Source organism: Seriola lalandi, unplaced genomic scaffold (assembly GCF_002814215.2).
Source record: "Seriola lalandi dorsalis isolate HSWRI2012SDOR001 ecotype SW California unplaced genomic scaffold, Sedor1 jcf7180002054962, whole genome shotgun sequence".
In the NCBI taxonomy this organism is placed as follows: domain Eukaryota; kingdom Metazoa; phylum Chordata; class Actinopteri; order Carangiformes; family Carangidae; genus Seriola; species Seriola lalandi.
In genome coordinates, this window is record NW_019525513.1 from 50,292 (window position 1) to 65,891 (window position 15,600).

Below are 15,600 nucleotides of genomic sequence, written 5' to 3' on the forward strand. Positions count from 1 at the left end.
CGTTTGCTAGAAACTACAGTTCAAGCTCTTCTTAAAAATCACAGTCTTGTTTTCGTGGAGTGTTTTTCAATATCCCTGGAAACTAAAAAAATCTCTTTCCTTGATAAAATTACATGTTAAGTGAATAAGCAACAACGTTAAGTTAAAGATCGAACAACACATTCTTAGTTTATTCAGACTTTAACAGTGAAAACCTCAGTTAATCTGCTTCATCAGATCATGATTCAAATATTGTTAAATCCAGCTGACATTGGTCACAAGTTCTGGATGTGGAAGGACGTGAAATGTCCTGAAAACAAGGCAATTTAATCTAATTTCATGTTGTGTTTTATAGCAAACCCCCCCAATAAACCCAAAATGATGAGCCTTAAACATGAGGTAACATTTATTTATCGCAGCACTGTCACTCATCGGAGACGAGCATCAACTGCTGACTCGCAGGTGAAGCTTTTCCACGGACACAGTCTCTGAAAACTGTCTCGGTTTCTTCTGACCTTTTGACACGACGAGAGTAAGTCGTAAATACTCATCCCTCCATCTTGTGCGTAGATCGAGACGGAGCTGAACATCACGACTGACCCCGGATCATGAGCCGCTGCGAACCAGACAGTGGAATGCATGACTCGGGTTCAAAAGGTCAAAAGGTGCATATGTCACTGTGTCCCTGCGGGGGACACACACACACACACACACACACACACACACACCCTGACATTTATCTGCAGAGGGGCAGACCTGTCCTCTGGAAAACACCACTCCAGAAAGTGCACAAAATGTGTTTGAGTGTGTGTGTGTATGTGTGTGTGTGTAGGGTGGTGTCCACGTATTACCAATGTTGTGGGTACAAATGTGTGTGTGTGTGTATATATTTACTTTCTAACATTAAATGTTACATGCATTATACAAAATGATGAATATTCAAATTTTCACTCCAAATCTCCTAAAAATGGCAACTAACGTGCTGCATATTTACTACAGTTCAACAGAAACACCGAGTTCATGTCTTTCACTTGAGAAATAGAAGCGATAAATTGCATCTGACAGAATATAGTCCAAACAACATGATGCAACATCCAAACAATCATAAATATTACATATTCCAGTCCACTCAATTGGAGTGGAGATTGCTCCTGGAACAGAGCAGGTAGAGCCGCTTCATTAATAATGAAAGGGAGGCTGACTGAAGAGGCCCTCGGCTTCTCCACACAGACCCATGCAACAGGCTTTTTTATTTTACTCACATGAAGCCATTATCCTCTACAGGGAACAAAAGTAAGCAAAACCTCATCATTTTTCTTTGTGTAATAGCAGAGATAAGTGCTCCACAAAAGCCACAAGCCTCAGTTACATAGAGATGCCTAACATAGCTAAGCGGTTACCGAGCAACACAGGAGATGCTTGTTAAAACAAAGTATGTAAGATGTTTTGAAACATTTGAGTAAATATAGCAGATGTGATCCTCATGGTGTGGAGCTCCGAGCATCTTCCCCGCTGCACTGCTGACAGATCCTCTAGTCTTAATCCTGTCTGACCACCGTCTAGCTGCTGAAGACAGGCGAGTGTGTGTGTGTGTGTGTGTGAGGAAGGAGATCAATAGGCATTATTTGTAAGGAAGAGTGTCTCTCTGACCACAGTCTACCTTGAGAAAAAACCCCAGGGAGACATGAATCATCGCTTCTCAGCGCTCATCACTCATCGCCCTTGTTTCATACGTCTGAATCACACACTGCTCGAGGACTCTTTAGAGATCTCTATCGCCATCGTTACACGACATGCTCCGACTGTGGCTCCGAATACAATACATAAATTAAGTGATGTGACACCCAGAGCTTTAGTTTTAACAGACTGTTGTCTAGTCGTTTAAACAAATATCACTGGTTTCAGTTTCTCAGATCTTTTAATTTGCATTTTAAGATTATGAACTTGTGACATTCTACATGTAACCAATTTACGGTCAATTAATCAAAAATAAAAAAATAAATAAAAAAGATTTAAGGCTGTTTCATGGCTTTGTTTCCAGAACTTAAATCAAGCTAAAAACAAACCAAACATGAAGCTACAGGCAGGAGACGATTAGCTTAGCTCAGCATGAAGCGTTAGCATAAAAGACTCTACATCTCTATGAGGTTGCCAGGCAACAAACTAAGACTCCAAAAAGTCGCCATGCCCCGTCAAGAAATAGTTCTGCATATAACCGCCTCATAAAACCACTACTTGTTGTTTACACCTCAGATATAATATGCTAATAAATAAGCTTTGGAGGATTGTTACCCGTCACTGAACAGTGTCAAGTCTTCTTGCTAAGCTAAGCTAATTGTGTTCTGGTTCTGGTTTCTCTCTGGAGCTTTGGTAACAAGAGTGATCCACAGAGTGATCCAAAAAAATATAGCAGATTTCAGGTAAAACACTCTTAGAAACCAAATCCTGCAAGTTTTGGATATTGGGTCCAGGTGGGCGGGGCTTGGTGACTGCTTTGTTGTGACATCACAAAGTTACAGGAAGTCCTGACAGCTGGTTTTAAGGCTCAGTTTCTGAATACAGGCTGTGTGCATTTCTCTGTGGACTGAGGCTTTGATACTTTCACAGTATTAATACAGAAGCTAGAGCTGATCTATAATCACACTACACATGGACACAGACCTTTACACTGGAGGAGCTTTAAATGTAATGTACAGTACGTTTCACCCTGTCTGGCTCAGTGCTAATAAAATTCAGGACACTGTTGTTGTTGGATCCTTACTACTGTACCTGGACTTTCCCTCTGCCGACACGACTAAAAATAGACATTAGTGACCCACATTTCCTCCATGGGATTAACCAATCACCACAGGCTGATCTGGTTCAGGACCAGCAGCCTTGCAGGAGTCCCAGTCCCATTTATCACATGAAAATAGGTGAAACACAGAGGAGGAAAAAAGGAGGGAGAACAAGGCAAGAGCACGACATCAATGTGGGATAACAAGACAGCCAATTAAAGAGAGGAGAGGGATTGATCCAGAGAGGGAGGGGAAGCGAGGGCCAGTCGCAGTTCAAGGACCAGGGATGATTAGTTCACGGACAAACCAACATGTGAAATCCTCCACTCACAACCACGGACGCATCACAAAAATACGCACTTCGACTTAACACCTGTCAGGTCGACTCTCGTTCTGCGGCTGCAGTGATTTATTCAACCCAGACGAGGTTTTGTTTTTACCAGGAACTCATCGGTGCTGGGAGGAGCTGAGGCGTTCCTGCACAAACTAAACAGCTGAATAACGGAAAACATCCGATGTGACGTGTTCTTCACATCGCACTAAGCAAGACGAGAGAGCAGAGGAGAACAGACGGGAAACGGTGGATAAAGGGCGGATAAAAATGAACAATGCTTTATTTCTCTGATGAAAATATTCCTCTCGTCCTTTAGGGAGCGATTTTTATCACATTTTTCCAATAGTTACTAAATGCAAGAAGCAAATCAGGCTTCATTCATAAAGCTACAGAGATGACATGATGAGAGTAAAGCTGGGTTCATGTGTCAGTCCCTCCATCGATTGGTTTTTATCTGTTGACAGCACCAACATGGATGTCTGACGAGTTGCATGGCAGGACTGGATTTGCCCTTAAGCTAACTTCCTCTCATTGCTGATTGGAGATTCCTGCTGTGCAAATAAATTTCTGCTTTCTTGCTCTTTCGTTCACTGTGACAGAGAGCGGTGACCACGAGGAGCGGGAGCTTCGCACTGTAAAGGGGAAGATAAGGGAGTGCAACTTGATCCGACCAATCACAGGTCATCGTCTTCTGCTTATTCGTTTTACCGGCAAGTGCAAAACCCACTCCTAATATGGAAGCAAATAAAAGTCTTAAATCGCCACATTTTACTCTAGTGTCAGTTGCCGCACCAGCTGCTCCCGCTCGATGCCGCCGCTCGATGCCGCCGCTCGATGCCCTTGTATTTTGGTTTTAGCGTGGCGATTAAAAATACACCGCATTCCACAGTCTGCTTCGGCATGCGAGGAAGTCAAAAGTTTGACCGTAACCAGCTGCTCACAGCTCGGAATCACATGACTGACAGGACGTAACCTGATAGGCCAGAGGTGTGATCGATTCCCTTCAGGCTCAGTTGCTCATCCTTGGTATCTCGGATATTCAGATTTGAATTTCACATCGTAAATTTTAGGATCTTTGACCAGGATAGAATTTATTACAGGACAAGAATATAGTTGTTTATACTTGAATTTTATATGAAATTGTAAAGCATAAAAATCTATCAATACTTCTAAAACTCATTGATTAACATGTTGACTATAATGTATTAATTAGTACATAAAGAATATTCCCAGGCTTTATGCTAAGCTAAGCTAACCAACAGTCAGCCTCTTTTCTGATTGGCTGACTGTTTTCTGAATGATCTAATAAAAATATAGAAGATTTCAGGTAAAACACAGAAACCAAATCTTGCAAGGTTTGGATGGTGGGTCCAGGTGGGCGGGGCTTGTGACTGCTTTGTTGTGACATCACAAAATTCCAGAAGTCCTGACGGCTGGTTTTAAGGCTCAGTTTCTGAATACAGGCTGTGTGCATTTCTCTGTGGACTGAGGCTTTGATACTTTCACAGTATTAATATAGAAGCTAGAGCTGATCTATAATCACACTACACATGGACATCTCGTGTCATACAATATGGGACCATTAAAATGTTGCCATTCCTCCAGTTTTGCCTCAAAGCACACAACTGGCAACTGTCACCTGCAAAACATAAAACTAAAACGAGCATGAAACGCATCAATAGTCAGGAAAGCAAAGCAACGAAAAAAAAAAAATACTGTGTCTAAAAAGAGCAGTAGTTTAGCACCGAGGCAGGCGTCCATAACCAGCAACATGTGCAGCCAAATCACCTCCTTCATCTCTTTCCACCCGGCAAAAGTTACAGCAGCTTTAAAAACGCCTGTTTCGAAAGCGTGGAGAGAGAGAGAGAGAGAGAGAGAGAGAGAGAGAGAGAGAGAGAGTGAGAGAGCGCGGTTTGATAAGATGCAGAATGTGCATTCAAAGTATTTCTTTGAGGAAAATGTTGGCGAGGCTGCAAACTAACGGCCGCAACATGATACAGTAGCTGCTGAGCTTTGAACACATCCAGCGCGACATCTGAACCGCACACAGGCACTTGTCTGGATGCATCATGTTGCATTACAGGATTGCCTGTCGGGATTTTTCTCATGGTGTTGGCTCTCACTCAAAAGACCTGCAGGATTTTCTTGTTTTTATGATAAATCATTCTGCAGTTCCTGGCGTTCCCAGTCAGCTCTGGCGCTCGGTTGAAATCAGAGTAATTTGCATATTTTGCACATTCAAACTACAATAAGTTCAGGCTGCCGGCTCACTAATAACCTGATCCCTGAGCCTTGTTTCTGTCCACTGAACAGCACAAACAGCTGAGCACTAAGTCTGATATCAGCACAGGATGTGCAGATATATTTAGCACGCTGGCTACACACAGTAGCATGCCATGTGGGCCAACGTGCATTTACAAAGCTTTCAAGGGAATATTTTCTGCAGAGTCTAAATAACAGCTATTGTCTCTCACAGTAAATCAAACATCCACTAAAAGCCTGTTTGCTGTTGTTCAGCTATAAGTGGCCTGCAAACAAATAAAGTCCCCCCCCCCCCTTCGCTCAGCACAGGAACAAGTGCACTCTACTCACTCCTGGGAGGCAGAGTGTGTGTTAAAATATAGCAGGCATGCATTACCACAGACCTCTTCACAACCATTTAAAAACCGCCTTTGTTCAGACTGCGGACCGCGTGCGAGGCTGCCAAGAACTTGTCATGACAAGGAAGGGAAGCACTTGACAAAGTTTGCTCGACTAATTCGCGGGATCGACGCGCGACTGCGAGACAATGAGAAGACTGACAGCTGAGCAGCGCCTCATGAAGAGGGAAAATTGTAGTATGGTTGAAACGGATCACGCACGGAAACGTCAGTTAACCGTGAAGGGCAGACACAACTTATAATTTAGCGAAACACAGAATCTGGTCCAAGTGTCATGTTCTCTGACAGCGAGAGCTGATGCAGAAACCTGGGTCTGTTGAAGCATGAAGAATATTTATCAATCAGTCAGTGATCACATGATTAATCACATGTAATCAGAGCGGGAAGAGTCAGTCAGAGGAGGATCCACCAAACCGTGCACTTTCTAAATCTTATTTTATCCAGTGAGATTATAAAAAAAAAAAACATGTTATATTTAGTTTTTTTTAAAAGTAAAAGGAAAGATTTCACCTCATCACATTAAACTATCCCATCACTGCTGCAGGTGATGTATTATTATATATATCGTACGTGGATATATTTATCTAATTCTTCCGAAACACGTCCCAGAAGGGAAGAGCTGAGCTGCACACGACCTGTGGAGCTCAGGCCCACTTTACGCTGTAATAAATAATACATAGCTTTTATTGTGAAATTTGTGAGTGAGAACATAAACCCTTTCAGTTGCAAGTGCACACACACACACTGCTTGGATCTATCTGTCAATCAGCACATCAACAGCCCTGAGCTACGGCGCTTGGCCGTCACCGCTCTCTGCGTGTTGTTACAGCGATCTAACCTCCCACTTTCATTCATTGGTTACGATGCTTTACTGAACTATTTCACATTCCAGGTGTTGAGCTTTAAACCCTCTGACGGCGCAACGGTTGGTGACCTGGATCGATCTGAGTAAAACCTGAGGAGACGTGACTTTCATTAGATCTTTGTTGCGACTCAGACGGTTGGTTACTAGTTTCGAGGCTGTTAAGTTACACTGGTTTAGCTGCGTTGCCGTTCTGTGATGCAACTATAACCACATCTTAAGAAAAAGAGAGACCTAAAAAGGCACCTGCCTTCCAGATGTTCATGCAGTGGCAAAGTGAGAAAGAAGAAAGAATAAGAGCAGCTCAGCTCCGCTCCACCCAACAACCCAGATCAGAAGGAGACAGTTAAACCACCCAGCAAACCGTGTTAGGAAGAACCGCTCTGGCGAACCCGGAGGCAAAACCAAGCCCTCGTGTTTTCCTGGAGCTGCACTGAAGTGAAGAAACACTCATGAGACAACGTGAACGCAACCACGAAACAGATGACGAGATTCCAAACGACCGCGGCGAGGAGAAGAGACGAGGCGCGTTTCAGCAGCCAAAAGCAGAAACAAGAAGAAACTGAATGAGACACGAATCTTCCTGACGTAGATATAATGGATAATAAATAAAGAGAAAAGTCTGAGATCGCCATGACAACAACTTTGTGTGCTATGTAAACACCTACACACCGTAGTCCTGCACCCTGGGTCACACTAATGATCCAAACATAAAAGCAACAGTGAGCACGAGGCTAAACGTCCTCATTTGTTAACGTAGAGTAAGAACTTTTGTTTCCATGGTAACATCCTTTACGTCAGCCAGTCGGATCCGTCGCTTTTACCTGGCTCGGTTTGGTCCCTGGTGAGCTGCCGGCCACCGGAGGCGAGTAAGTATTAGAGTCTTCTTCTGTGGTGGTGACAATCACGTCCTTTACCTCCTCCACCGTCTCACAAACCTCCAGCGCCTCGTCTCCCGCCTCCATCACCGTTGGCGACTGCATGTGGAGAGATGCTCAAGCGCCGAACTCAGCTCAGCTCGCACAACGCATCATCCCCTTCCCCTGATCCATCACAGAGTGTGTGTGAGAGTGTGTGTGAGTGACCTCCCTGACTTTCTGCTGATCCACAGCCCAGCCCCCGCTCTATCCGTCTTTATATAGAAATCTCTCCCATCATGCCTCAGGAGGTATTGTATGGGACTGAGCGTGCTCACTTGCCACATAATGTAAGGGGCTTTATGGAGGAAGGCGGAGAGCGAGGGAGTGTGGGAGCGGGTGAGAGGAAGAGGAGTTGAAGGAGGGAGGGGGTGGTGGTTAGGGACGTCATGACAACAGTGAGGATGGAAGTGGAAGGAGAAGAGGAGTAAAAGAGGGTAATACGTAAACATCTGAGTCCACGGAGTAAACTAATGACAAACAAACAAGGTGACATCGTGGTCATCCTCCTCCTCCTCCTCATCCTCCTCCTCCTCCTCCTCCTCTTCCTCCTCCTCCTCTCCTTTTATCCATCTCTCCCTGAAGGCATCCTCTCTCCATCTCCTCTCATTCTCTGCTGTCCCTTGCCTCAGCGCCACTCTCCGTCCATTGCTTCCGACTCACTGAGCACTGTGGCGTCGCTGTGTATCACTGCTCCGTGTGTGTGTGTGTGTGTGTGTGTGTGTGTGTGTGTGTGTGAGCAAGCGAGGACAAAACCTGTCCATCCAACCCTCAGTGGAACACGACGTCCTGACAGCGCGTCACATCAAAGATAACTCTGTTGATGTCAACAAACCCCAAGTAAAAAAAAAAACTAAAGCATGAATTCCTAATAGAAAAGTATCGAAGCCTGACGGATCTAATTTCTCACCAGCACCAAATGTGTATTAATTCACAGCTGAAAATAGTCCCCAACAAACGCTCCTCTCTTTTCGTCCTGTTCGAGAAATATTTGCTAAAAACTCAATAGATCAGATGTTTAAGGAAATCTTTTTTTTTTAATCTAAATATTTTAAAACATTTAGAGATTTAAAGTTTGACTTTGTTGACAATAAAAAAAGCTGAGTCCTTAAAGCCGCGTCACGTCTGCAGATGCACCAGAATAATATCACTGAGTCACTTCCTGCTGGGCCTTTAAACTATTATTTTTGGAATGATGGCGAGCGGCGTTTTGAAATCACGATGTCATGTAAGATATCGAAACACCGCAGTCCAACAGAAGACAAACAGGAAACTGACCTGAAACACTGAAGTGGTGCCAGAAGTCTCTGACGGTACTGACTTTTCCCACGAGTCTTTAGCCACAAAGTTCGTCCCGGCAGATAAAAAAACTTGAGAATAAGGTGGTGACCATGAAGCAAAACTTCCTCTCTTTGAGTCTGTCCGGCAGCAGGCGACCTTTGCTGCACGTCGTTCCCCATTTTCTCTCTTACTGACTCCTGTCGACTCACTAATAACACACACACACACACACAACAAGAAATCTACCATGGTAAAGTGTTTCTTTCTCTCTCCTGCTTTGCCCACCCACAGAGCTCGCAGCCTGGCGTTGGCACACAGCGTTCAACAAGCACACACACACACACACACACACACACACACACACACACAAACATAACCACTCTGTCTCCCAGGAGTCTGAACCAGGAGACACTCACCACAGGGAAGAAATCCCAAACATGAACACAAGTGCTCTGCCTCTTCCAGAGAGCCGACACGGCGGCCCGGGCGCCCTGCGGAGTCTGGGGCGGCGGCGCTACCTGCGCCATGGTTTCACCAAGAAAAACGCCAAGAGCGGTGCCGCTGCTACTCGCACCGAGGATCCGGCTCTAAGTTGGCGAGCAGCTGAGATCACAAAGCAGCTGCGTTTAATTGGCTGGGATGAATTGAGCTGCAGGGAGGGTGAGAGGAAGGTGAAGCACCGGGAGGTTGGGGATGCGAATTTTGGGAGTCGGGGAAGAAAAAGGAAGGTGCAGCTGAATTTAGCCGACGCTGCTGTAAAAACATTTCACCATCACACACTCGTTTTATAAAATCTTCTTTTTCATCTCGGCTCACGCACATAGTGACGTTCAAAGACACAGGAAACAGGAAGTAGCAAATCCACTTGATAGTGAGAACAGAGGCAAGAATGTGAGTCGTTTGGTGTAAGGTCGTTATTAAATACACGAGGGAGGCAGAGGTAATGGCACACAGGGAAAATTATTTCAAAATAAACAGGAAATCATCAACACAAAGTCCAAACACACTCACTTTAAGGAGCACAAGAGTCCAGGAAAACAAAAACACAACAACTGTTTTTCTTCCTGTAAATTTCCACCAGGAGCATGATGGGAAATAATCTCAAAAGGAATCTAGTCTTGCAAATAGTGACCCTGCAAGTCTTCTACAAAATCTCACAGAGAGACACTAAAAACCATGTGACATGTGACGTGAGGGAGGTAACATGACACAAGGAAGGTCATTTCAAAATAAAACAGGAAATGATAAGTACAACAGTTATTTTAGGGGCAGATCATGACAAATATAGAACTTTATATAATAAATACTACTACTACTACTAATAATAATAATAATAGTGACCCAACATGATGTGTGTGATAAACATTATAGACACACAACAAAAACTCAGTCTGACATACAAACTGTAAGAAGAAAGAGTGAAAGAGTTAAAGAGTTAAACGTCCTAAATTTGAATGCAAGTGACAAACGCCACGCGGTCGCATGTAAATGTAAATTGCATATTGTGTTTCCCTGCAGGAGACACCCGACGCCAAGTGAACATAAGAATGGGTGAAGCAGGAACACAGTGTGCAGGAGGCAGGATGGAGAAAACGCACTGATCCGCCACATCACAAATCACACGAGGGTCTTTCTCTAATCTGCAGAAAAATAATCCCAGCTCCACTTTCTCTCTCTCTCCCTTCCTTTGGGACGGGAAGATGCCGACTCCAAAAGAACGCCTCGCGGTGCGAACATATCACATTTCTCCTGTTTGACACCTCATATAATGCCACTCCACTAACACACTCCTAAAGCCGCAAAAAGCTGGCACGCTTCGTTGACCTGAGCGACTCCAATCCACCTCTCACCATCCACTCCGATATCCGGTTACATACGACAATAACAGCAGGATAAACTGTCCTTATTACTCAGGTGATTTAGTGTCAGGCCGCCGTACCTCGGCCCAGGCTACACTCACCTCCATTGTCCTTCACAAACATCCAGCCAGCAGAATAAAGCAGACATCGACTGATACCAGCGGTTCCCGCCTTAGAGATCCGGAGTGTGTTTTCCACATTCATGCCTGAACACACGGCCTGGAGCTTTGGCCTGCCTCCTGAAAATGGAGCGAGTGTTCTGTTCAAACGTATCGAGCAATCCTAGAGACGAAAGCTGTGAAGCTTTGGGGTTTTATGAGACACTTCATTGATGCCGCTCTCATGTCGGTATGTTAAATATGCAGCTGATTAGCTTAGCTTAGCATAAAGTCTAGAAACAGAGAGCTATCCAAATAGAAACAGCAGCACGTTTTGTTACACGCGTTTTGTTGCCTTTGGGCAGAGCCAGGCTAACTGTTTCCCCCTGCTTCCAGTCTTTGTGCTAAGCTAAGCTACCTGGCTGCTGGCTCCAGCCTTATATTAAAGGTCTCATCCAGTGTAAAGGTCTGTGTCCATGTGTAGTGTGATTATAGATCAGCTCTAGCTTCTATATTAATACTGTGAAAGTATCAAAGCCTCAGTCCACAGAGAAATGCACACAGCCTGTATTCAGAAACTGAGCCTTAAAACCAGCCGTCAGGACTTCTGGAACTTTGTGATGTCACAACAAAGCAGTCACCGCTCCGTAACTAAAACACAGGAAGAGTGTAAAATGTGGGACCTTGAAGTGAAATCAAGCTACAAAACGTTTCTCATAGTGTCAAACTTTCCCTAAACACATGTTTCCTGCATCTCCTGAATATTTGCTGCAAGTAAAAAGAGAAAGACACAAACACCGTCTCTCACCAGCAGACAAATCCTCCACACAATTCTCTGCATTGACATGTAAAAACAAACCCCCCCTCTTTTTCTCTTCTGTTATAATTCCTGCGGTGCAGCATCGCAGACGCATCACGTCCATGAGAGAAAACTTTTGTGCTGGGTTGTGAGGACATCCCCGCCCGGAGCGACGCGAAGCTCCGTCAGCCAAAAGCCTGATTAAGTCCCAGCAGTGGAGTAATGAGCGGCGCAGTCAGACTCAGAGACGAGGCTGACGCACACACACACACAAAAACACTCACAAAACAGGAGCATATGTGAGACAGCAGAAACAAACACACACACACACGCTCACACAGAGAAGGATTTGTGCTGAGCCTCTCTCTCAGTAGTATTGGTGGCCCTGATTACTCAAACTAAAGCCAAACAGTCCCCGCCCTGTCAGCAGCAGCACTGCAGGCCGCAGCATGAATAAGACATGAGGAGCGAAAATACTAAGGATGCCTGCGCTCTGTGGCAAATCCTGTCATGTGGCAAAATTAGACACAGTACACTGACAAAACAACACAGTCACACGCACCCGGGCGCTGCTAACGAGGCTCGCCACAAGGGAAAGTCTGCGCCAAGTAGGTCAGTAAACGACGGTGAACGGTGGATCGTCTGCGCTCGTGTGTGTGTGTGTGTGTGTGTGTGTTTGTCATCTTTCGCCCTTCAGCGGGTTAAAGCCGAACACTTGATGAAGGCCACGGTGCCAGACAGTTGTTTGGCTAAAAGGAGGGGTCACTGTGGGGTAAGCCAAGGCTGAGTGTGCGCTAAAATCTCCACTTTCATTAAAACACACTCCACTCTCTGCGGCGGCGAGTCTTGAGAAGTTGCTGCTTTCTGAGCGACGGTGGAAGGATTTCAGGAGACTGACAGCTGCTCATCAAAACGCACCGAGCTTCCGGTCTGAAGCGTGAGCTGGAACTTGTAGATGAAAGCTTTACTGAACTGTGAGCGAGCGAGTGTGAACGCACCTGAGACCAACACGTGCTGCACAATCAGTGGCGCTGCAGCTTCACAATGAACTGAAGATATTCCACTATTTGGAAACACAACAACCCCTCCTCATACCCAGACCCGACAGACCCATCTGTCACAGTCAGAGCGGCTAAAACAACAACAACACATGCATGTTTATTCGCACATGGAGCGAGGGAAGCGATCACCTGAGACGCACGTTAACGTCCGGGCTGAACGTGGCGTCATCCACTGAGCTGAGCGGCTGTTTTCTACTAAAAAACAAAAACAAGTACGGTGGCCCTGAGGGATCACAGTGACAACACGTGTGCTGCAAACACTTCTGTCTCTCAGGGCCACCGTACTTCTAAAGGAGCGTAAGGTTGTGTTACACCTTCAGTTAGTGGGAAGGGAAGCACTGAGTTTTATGATCAGATTTTATGAGACTCAATATAAAAGATAAACAGTGATTATGATGGAGGGATTTATTTGATGAGAGAATTGTAAACTTTGATTTAGTATTGATAAAGTAAACACACTGACGGTGGTGATGAACTGTTTAGTGATAACACTGCTGCAAACCTGCCGACAGAAACAGGAAATACTGCACCACAAAAAACACCTGAAGCTTTCTCCTGGACAAAGAGTGAGGCGCTGCTAATAACACATCACACACACACACACACACACACACACACACACACACACACACACACACACACACACGATGAGGGATTAAACCTCCCTGGCTGAATTTACACAGAAAAGATTGAAGATTTATTTGTTGAAAAGATTTTTTCCGGTTGTGCGTGGACTGTCAGGAACCTGGAAGTGTCTTTATACCCTGATTTATTTTGGGGAATAGATTATTACTACATTACTGCTCTGGTTAAGGATCATTATCTTTTATGATCCGTAAATGTTTAGCTCAACGATGCTAATTGGCTATTACTAATGTTCCCTCCACGTTATTGTTGTTGGACCAATATCCTTCGACTGCTACCAGGAATTTCACGTCTTAACATGCCAGCTTGCAGCCAGCCTGCCCCCCCCACCGACACACAACACAGTGTAATCTGATCAGCCTGTCTTTTAGCCGCTCTGCCTTTTATATGACTCCAGGAAACATAATATGAAAGCGAACACGTCAGGAGACTCAGTTTGTCTCCGACAGCACAGAAGACTAAAGCTAAACGAGTCACCTGATGCTCACACACGCAAACACCAGCCACATAATGTCACACCACCATTTCCTACCTTATATTTCTCTTTTATCAAATAATCCATCACATAATCCATATTTTGATTTTGCACTCACAGACGTCAAAGTCTGCATGATTTCTGAGAACAGAGTTTGAATTTTGACTGACAGTAAAAAAACAAAACAGCTAAGCTGCTGTTTTGGCTTGGCCTGGTCCATTACGGCGGGGGCCACTGTGATAATCTACCCATCTTGCACTGCAGCGAATCATCACTTGACCCAATCCCTGCGGCGAAACACAGACTTTCCCTCCGTTAAACGGGATAAATCAAAGTTGTGCTGACGAGAGGAGCCGCCCGCTGCGTCCGTATCCTGCAGCAGATATTCGTCAGCGATGGATTTCCTGAAAGTGACGGCCCACGCCTCGCCAGGAGTGGACTGGCCCTGCTGGCTTTTGCCCTGAAGTACCAGATGGCCTGTCCCAGCCCAGGCTGATAAACACAATTACCACTCCAACTCATTCTGACTGGTGACTGATAAATCTCCCGTGCTGCAGATCCTGGATGAATCAGACTAACAACATTATCGTATCTTATATTTGAGGCTTCCATCAAGCAACTGGTGTGAGCGTCGTTCAGTGATGGTGGGTCATTCTGCTTTAAAGGTGAGTGGCTTGGTAAAGGCAGTGTTGGTCCTACCTGGACCTGCTCCCCCCGAACGGTCGAGTCGCCCAGCAGCGGCTCCGCGGGCGGCGTGTTGATGGTCACAGACTTTTCTGAGCGGCTGTCTTTACTGCGGGACTTGTGTCGGTCGCGGCTTCGCTCCCTGAGAAAAAAGACAAGATCAAAAAAATGGTTAGTGTTGTACAGATGCCGCCATAAAGAAGAACCAGTACACACACTGAGGTTTCACATCTTCCCAGCAGACGAATAAATACATAAAAACAAAATATTAAAATATAAACTGGAAAATCGTATTGACATTTTATAAAGAAACAGAATCTAAAAAAATTGTCCAAATCAAAACAGCAGAGACTGAGATATCCTGACTAAATCTCCACTAGAGCCTACATTTCCCATGATGCACCATGACAACACCTTTCCAATTGGACTCCGGATTCAATACTGGACTGGATTCCTGTTTGGTGTCCAAACACCACGTCCCCCAGTTTGTATATCGCAGGTTATAATTCATAGTATTAAAACTCAATCCAACATAACCTGGATGACATCACTGTGACATCATCAGATTTTAAAAAGCTCTTCGAGACACACAAAATATCTCTGCTTTTATTTTGACAGGCTGAGTTTTTGCGCCTCACGTGTCTCTATAAAAACATTTCCCTTCGCTTTAACGTTCGTCCCGTTTGGTCGACAACAAACACGTGACAGAAATAAACAGAGACACTGAGAGAAACGTATATGAAGATAATGTACGAACAAAGAGATCAGGGACAGTGTGACAGCAGGCGGCTGCTGTTAGAGTCAGATAAGACCGGAGCTGCCCCCCCCCCCCGTGTGAAGTTCAAGAAATCACTCGCTTTGTTTCAGCCTCCTTTTATTTTCCAATCACTGACTATAAAGCCCATGCGACCTCTGCCCCACATCAACCCTCTCTCTCTCTCTCTCTCTCTCTCTCTCTATCAGTGCCCCCCCCCTCCATCACTCTCTTTACAAGGCTCTAACATATGAGCTCCATTAGCCACACAGACCCCCAGCACTTACAGCCCCTAATCCTGTGCAGGGCATGAGCGGTGGGTCTCCACATCCTCCGCCAGCATCAGCATCACTACATGGCAGGGTGCCCACTCTGCAGCTCCATTACCACAGAAGAGCTCAACAGCCCCCCCCCC

The 15,600-nt window shown here is 45.2% G+C and overlaps 1 protein-coding gene across 3 annotated transcripts in view; it reads right to left on the reverse strand.

The window, feature by feature from the left end:
* LOC111645999 (vang-like protein 1) overlaps positions 1-15,600 on the reverse strand; it is a 48,720-nt gene that overhangs the window by 26,315 nt on the left and 6,805 nt on the right. For all 3 annotated transcript variants that reach the window (XR_015436384.1, XM_023395364.2, XM_023395363.2), the window contains exon 2: positions 14,447-14,573. Coding sequence is in view for 2 of the 3 variants with exons in the window: in XM_023395364.2 (XP_023251132.1) it covers positions 14,447-14,573 (127 nt within the window). In the remaining variant the exon portion in view is untranslated. The remainder of the gene's footprint in view (positions 1-14,446; positions 14,574-15,600) is intronic.